At 34.4% G+C, this 6,467-nt stretch overlaps 3 protein-coding genes across 3 annotated transcripts in view; 2 read left to right on the plus strand and 1 right to left on the minus strand.

The window, feature by feature from the left end:
• The window catches only part of LOC104716944, a gene marked incomplete at its 5' end in the record, with an annotated part of 3,430 nt that extends 2,846 nt beyond the window's left edge, over positions 1-584 (minus strand). The window contains 3 exon segments of the mRNA XM_010434427.2: positions 143-246; positions 342-474; positions 563-584. Coding sequence (XP_010432729.2) covers positions 143-246; positions 342-474; positions 563-584 — 259 coding nt within the window.
• Positions 1,910-3,629, plus strand: LOC104716946. Its single transcript, XM_010434432.1, has 5 exons — positions 1,910-2,148; positions 2,266-2,506; positions 3,034-3,118; positions 3,250-3,316; positions 3,394-3,629. Exons 1-5 carry the CDS (start codon positions 2,110-2,112, stop codon positions 3,445-3,447), a joined length of 486 nt encoding a protein of 161 aa, XP_010432734.1. The 5' UTR covers positions 1,910-2,109; the 3' UTR covers positions 3,448-3,629.
• On the plus strand, positions 4,124-5,951 carry LOC104716947. The gene is made up of 3 exons (XM_010434433.2): positions 4,124-4,603; positions 4,966-5,141; positions 5,619-5,951. The coding sequence occupies exons 1-3, from the start codon at positions 4,190-4,192 to the stop codon at positions 5,746-5,748; spliced, it is 720 nt and encodes a 239-aa protein (XP_010432735.1). The 5' UTR covers positions 4,124-4,189; the 3' UTR covers positions 5,749-5,951.

The raw sequence follows: 6,467 nt of genomic DNA on the forward strand, positions 1-6,467 counted from the left end.
AAAAAAAAAAAAAAAAAAAAAAAAAAAAAAAAAAAAAAAAAAAAAAAAAAAAAAAAAAAAAAAAAAAAAAAAAAAAAAAAAAAAACTGGCTTAACATGGAAATCTAATAGATAGCAAAAAGGACATTGAAATTGAAACTTACGGCAACTTCTGCATCGTAGAGAGCTGCTTGTATAAGAAATCACAGGTCTGCTCAACGAAGTCAAGATTCCAGAGATTCCTTAATTCATCAAGAAGCCCTCCAGCCTGTTCCCCATTTAACAAAAAAAAAAATCCGAAATCAATTAGTTGAAAACTTAAAAACGAATCAATAAAAGCAAGAAAAACTTATTATGCCTAACCCTGCTATAAGCATTGGCGTCATGACCGTTAATGATAAGATCAGCCAAATCCTTCTTGAGAAACTTGATCGTAGCACTCCTCTTCCTCCGAAGAACATCGATCCGATTCTTAGTCAGTTTTATCAGTGGTTTTCTGGTCAAATCAAAAACCACAACCGTTAAAATCGATTTACCCAAACATTAAACGAAAAGAAATTAAAAGATGAAAGAAGAAGACAAACCCCTTGGGAGCAAAACCACGCCCTAATAGACCATCAAACATCTTCTCTTTACGATTTCCGCAACAACGATTGATCAAATCAACACAAAAACCCCCAGATTCCGAGAGTTATCACAGCTCCGAGATGAGAGAGAGATAGAGCGTGTTTATTTCCTTCGACGGCTCTGTTGGTGGTTTCTCTCTCTCTCTCTCTTTATTATTATTTTTGATTTTGGTATATTCAAAAAGGAAAGCTCAAAGAAGCCGCATCTCAAGCTGTAGAGAACATCATGGTGTGGTGGTAATGGTGGAGGTGAGATTGGTGAACTCTCTCTTCAGAGTGCTTTTTTCTCAGATCAATTAAAAGAAACGACTACGTTTCGACTTTTTTTGTTAATGTTAACGTTATAAAGGGTATTTTGGAGAATTCAATAGTACGTCTTTAAGGGGAGGTTGTTTTAGTGGGATTGGTTGGAAATGATCTGGTGCGCGTGGCTCCACCTTAGCTCATTTGCATGGATTCCGTAGACCTGCACCAATTTAATGTAATGAGAGAAAATTAATTAATTCACCGACGGGTTTAAATTGTCAAAATGTGAAAAGTGAAAAGAAAAAAAATCATGTTTTAACGACTTGGTGCTGAAAGGGGAATATACTACTTTACAGTTTGCAATAGAAAGATGATCGTGGTTATGACTTATGAAGGATGGGAAAAAATAATCTTCAAATCAAAATAAACCAAAAGAAGAAGAAAAAAATCTTTAAAGATATAGATTACTTCCGACCAAAATATTTAAAGATTACGAATTCCTTCTGATGAGATCAAAGGTTTAGATATGAAATTTCTTTTGTTACCAAAATTAAAGAGATTAAGAAACATACCGGATATTACAAAGTTATCGCATACATATCTAAAGTGGTGCATATCTCTTTTTTTTATATCATAACTATTTAAGTCTCATCTTTACAATATGTCGTCATAGCGTGTTTTTTTGCATTTATTTTTGGTTAGTTATTATCATGTATCATTAAACTTAAGATATGACACGATTTATTTTGTTACCTATATTATAAAATCAAGATAACAAGGGATCGAGGGTGTAAAAATCACGCTTCTTTTGGAAGATGTATAAACTTTTTTTATTTTTTTATTTTTTTATTTTTTTATTTTTTTTAATCTCAATATTTTCGTAAATCGGTATCATGTGAATGTAAGTGCTTAAGGCCAGAGACGTACGTTGTACTGAACTTCAAAAAAATGTAATTATGCCTTACTTGCATGCAAGTTCTAACCTATGGAATCTTTTTATGCGCGCTTAAGTGTGTTTGCTTGTCATATGAGGCATTACGGTACTTCCATGCTTATAATCTTAATTCTCTCTCCTGATTTCGAGTTGTCTTTCATGTTCACCCTGCTTTGGTCCTTTCACCTTTGTATTAGCTATATAGCTATGTGCTCTTGTTCTTCGTTCTTGATAAAAACACAAAAACAATTTAGTAAGTAAGAAGCATTGTTGCGTTTTCTTCCAATTCCTGGCAGCTTACTTCCAAGCTCTCCCTTTTTGGCTCATGGAGTCTCTAAGATCAAAATGCAAAACTCTCGCCAATGTGAGCCACCCGGAGAACCATATTGATTTCTTTCCGCTTAGATTAAACATTTTAGAACATATTTATCAAAAAGATGATCGAAATGTTAATCTTTATGTATATTTAATTGCTGATCAGAGCATAAACTGTTTCGCATGCTGGAAGGGAAAAAGGCCTTTAGTTGTGGAAGTCGATGAACCATCAAAGGGACTCAAAATCCAAGGTAAGGTTGTGAAGAAAGATGGTGATTCATCGGACGATTTCTGGAGCACAAGTACATGTGATATAGACCACAATATCCCGATCCGTTCCCAATCATCAAACCCGCCTTTTGATTCCCGGTGCAGCACACGCAACTCTACCAAATTTGTAAACCATGGTAACTCTTGGATGTATATATCTTTGGTGTTCTAAAGCCTTGGATGTTTTAAATGCTAAAAACCTATGTGTTTTTGTGTTCATGTTTACATAAAAANAAAAAAAAAAAAAAAAAAAAAAAAAAAAATCCGTAAAAAGCTTCATATAATTTTTTTAAAAATCTTTCCCTAATTATATAAAGTATTTCATTTCCATTGTTTAGCATTTACATTTACGGTTAACAACAAATTATACTAAAAGGTGTAGTTTATTAGAAAAGAATTATACTAAAAGGTGTAGTTTATTTGACAGAAAATATTATAATGAACGCAAACAATCAACGTGGAATTTGGCTGCGTATGTTATAAGAGTTTCATATGAATAAGACCACAAACAATATTATACATGACGATTTTTACGTTCGATTTATATAATCCTTGATCATAATTAGAGTTTGATACTTTGCTTTTTAAGTTATCTTTATAGAAACAAAACTTATTCAATACACCCAAAAAAAAAAAACTACTTATTCATTTCCTTGCATTAAAGGACTCATTTTGTGGAACGAAACGAGACAACAATGGCGTGAATGCAGAACCAGACAACAATGCCGAGTTCCAGAACCTGCGATAAGGTGATAACCACAAACAATTACGAATATTAAATCAATTATTTCTATGTGTATACAGGTGTGGTTTATTGAAATTTTTCTATATTCAGATGAAACTCGTACTTTTTAATTCATACTTTCTAATGACTTTTCAGCTGGAACTCGACGTATGATAGCTTATTGAGCACAAACAAACTTTTTCCTCGCCCAGTACCTCTTAAGGTGATCTAACTTATAGTATATATCATTGTTGCTATGAAAGTTTTCTTTAAATTTAATGATGTCATAATATGTAACAGGAAATGGTGCATTTCCTTGTTGATGTTTGGGAGGAAGAAGGCTTGTACATATGACACGTCAAAAAAAAAAAACCAAATAAACAAAATTTAATTGCTTTTGTCAAGTTCCATGTGTCTGTGTGTTTTTATTTTATTTTATACAACGTAAGATTTTAGTGTAAGTTAGTAGAAATATTCATCGGAGAGAGGGTTAAATTTTTAAATAAATTAAAATACATTATGAAAGTTTAACTCAATAATTCCGCGCATATATGCATATTACTAACGTAAAAGTCGATAAATTTTACGAATTGAACACTTACTAAACTACTAAGTGGTATTATTTTGAGTAAAGCTTGCATAGTTATTCCGTTATTTTCTGTGGTCATGGTGGATTCATCATCGTGAAATCTTCGTCTTCAGTTCGTAGCAAAGATTATTCGATATATCAATCCATGTCCCTTGGCTTGGTGTCATGACCGTGGAAACCAGTTCAAGAATCGAAAAAGTTATTTATTTGTGGGACAGAATCAAATTCTTTGATTCCTGTTACTCACGTTTATTTGTGTCCAATCAAATTTAAATAATTTCTTTGGGTATTCGATTCGATAATTGGGAGGTCCCCTACATTAATATGTAGTAAGTGGGGTTTGATTGTAAAATGTTGAAAGTTTAGGGATCAATTCCATAATACTAAGTAATAGGAAGGGGTGCTGACAAGAACACCAACTCCATGAATGATATTTTTGCAGTCTAAATATCTTTTCATCTCTTTTCACTCCCTCCACTGAAAATATTATTCCCAACTAACAAAAATATGATAATGAGAAGCGCGTCATCACTTGACCTTAACCTACGCGCCGCCCAGAAACCGTCTGTTCCACGGGTTGTAACGACGGCTCGACTCGCCTCTGCTTCTCCTCGTGTTGCTAAGTCGATTACGAGAGCTTCTTCAGATGGAAACCTCTACAAGATTCAGTCGCCGGAGAGCTGCAAAGCAAAAACGATCAGCGTATACCACGAAGAAACGGCATCGTATAAAGTTTTGGAAGGGTCTCGGCTACCCCAGGGAGGTTCCAACGGTGGATTTGGTGGTCCTAGAGGCGGAGACGGTGCCGGAGGTAGCGGCGGAGGTGGAAGTGGGGGCGTAGATAGTTATTATGAAGATATGATCCAGCGTTATCCTGGAGACACTCTTCTTCTCTCTAACTACGCTCGTTTCCTCAAAGAGGTTTGTGTTTAAATTGTAATCTCCTCTGTTATTCTAGATTGTGTTTTAATGTACTTACTAATTTAGGAAACTCTTATTTACTGTGTCTGTAATTTGACCCCCCAAAAAAGAAAAAGAAAACACGTGATGATGCTATCTATCTATAGAGACAGCATTTAGCAAACGTACGTATTATTGCTATTATTGAAGTCGACCCTTGGTTGCTCTTGATTTTGAGCTTTTGATTGGTTGAATCTACTGATTCATGTATTAGCATTTAGCAAACGTAAATTTAACGTTTTGGAAGAAAGAAGTTAATCTGTATCAAAACCAATTGAGGAGATGCTGTTAGATTAAAGTAAGACATATCTTGATTTGTGCAGGTGAAAGGTGACGGTAGGAAAGCAGAGGAGTACTGTGAGAGAGCGATGTTGTCTGAGAACGGAAGAGATGGAGAGATGCTGTCTATGTATGGAGATTTGATATGGCAAAATCATGGAGACGGTGTTCGTGCTCACTCTTACTTTGATCAAGCTGTTCAATCTTCTCCGGATGACTGGTAAGTTTAACGTAGCTAGAAAACTTATTTATCATCTTTAGAGCATAGAACCTAATGATCGATATCTGGAAACTATGAGTTGAGTTTGGATTTGGGCTTTCTTGAATGTCTAACCAGTCTCCATGATATAAGTTCATAACTTCATACCATGTTTTGTAGAATTGTTAGACTATTTCATGGGAATGGGTTTCATTGAAAGAGACTGAATGTTTTTGTGGATCAAATATTATTTCCTACATATCCATCATTTGAAGAAGCGATTGGTCAATTTGTAATAGAACAGTAGCCTCACACGTCAAATATGACAGAGACATCATTCTTGTTTCTTGATTTTTTTTCTTTTTTCTCTCTGCATCTGCAATTTATATGTGGTGTAACACTAGATGATACGATACATCATCATTGGCAGATAATGATAATAATTTTGGGGTCCCGTAGATATTATTGTAATACGTTTATGAATGGTGTTTATTGTAGTCATGTTCTTGCATCGTATGCTCGGTTTCTATGGGATGCTGAAGAAGAAGAAGAGGAAGAGGAAGAAAGTAAACTTGAGAATGCTTTCTCTACCTATAACAACCCATCTGTATCATCAGTTGTGTCTTGACTCTGTGTGCTGATGTTAAACCGGTGTAATACAATAAAAACTCAAAAGTCCGGTTTAATCATGAAAATATCTTTTGCACTTTGAAGTAAGACTGATGCTAATGTGTAGGAAAAGACGAACCAGATATCAAAAGTCCAGAGAGCTGTGTATTATTGTGGCAAATTAATTGTGAGATTCCAAAGATAATTAAAGTGGTTTGTGTCCTTATGCTTAGAGCCATAAAGGTGTGGAAATGAGACTTTTGAGAAAATCAATTATTGATCAATGGTTGCGAGAGATGTCACGCTCAACTGTCGTTAACACCATTGCTTTTTGTGTCTTTCTTGACAGTTGCAATTTGCAAAATAAAACTATTTTTGGCTAATGGGTTTATCTGCAGACAAAAATAAAACTTTTTGGGTTCATATGCCAATAAAACTTTAGCTTACGACGGTAAAGGAGAAAACATCAAGATACAATGCTTTACACTTTTTTCAATCTGACTAAGACTGAAAAGCAATTTTCACGATAACATAGTAGTTACCGCAAACCACAATAACTAGTAATTCGACTTACTTTGCAAATTGCAACATTATCTCCACGTACGTTTACGTTTAGTTTCTTGTCGAAATCCCAAAATCCATCTCCTACAATATCTTGTTTACTAATTACTCTGATGGATAGCCACAAAATTTGGAAAAGAGCCAAAGAGTAGAATCAATTATAACAAAAGAAATTGC

Source organism: Camelina sativa, chromosome 10 (assembly GCF_000633955.1).
Source record: "Camelina sativa cultivar DH55 chromosome 10, Cs, whole genome shotgun sequence".
NCBI classification, from domain to species: domain Eukaryota; kingdom Viridiplantae; phylum Streptophyta; class Magnoliopsida; order Brassicales; family Brassicaceae; genus Camelina; species Camelina sativa.

What these genes read in the sequence shown, in the direction of transcription:
- LOC104716946 (XM_010434432.1), top strand. Translation starts at nt 2,110, where the DNA reads ATGGAGTCTCTAAGATCAAAATGCAAAACTCTCGCCAAT. An exon ending in TACCAAATTTGTAAACCATG is followed by an intron (nt 2,507 to 3,033) that starts GTAACTCTTGGA and finishes CTTGCATTAAAG; the next exon opens with GACTCATTTTGTGGAACGAA. An exon ending in GTTCCAGAACCTGCGATAAG is followed by an intron (nt 3,119 to 3,249) that starts GTGATAACCACA and finishes ATGACTTTTCAG; the next exon opens with CTGGAACTCGACGTATGATA.
- LOC104716947 (XM_010434433.2), top strand. Translation starts at nt 4,190, where the DNA reads ATGATAATGAGAAGCGCGTCATCACTTGACCTTAACCTACGCGCCGCC. An exon ending in ACGCTCGTTTCCTCAAAGAG is followed by an intron (nt 4,604 to 4,965) that starts GTTTGTGTTTAA and finishes TGATTTGTGCAG; the next exon opens with GTGAAAGGTGACGGTAGGAA. An exon ending in CAATCTTCTCCGGATGACTG is followed by an intron (nt 5,142 to 5,618) that starts GTAAGTTTAACG and finishes TGTTTATTGTAG; the next exon opens with TCATGTTCTTGCATCGTATG.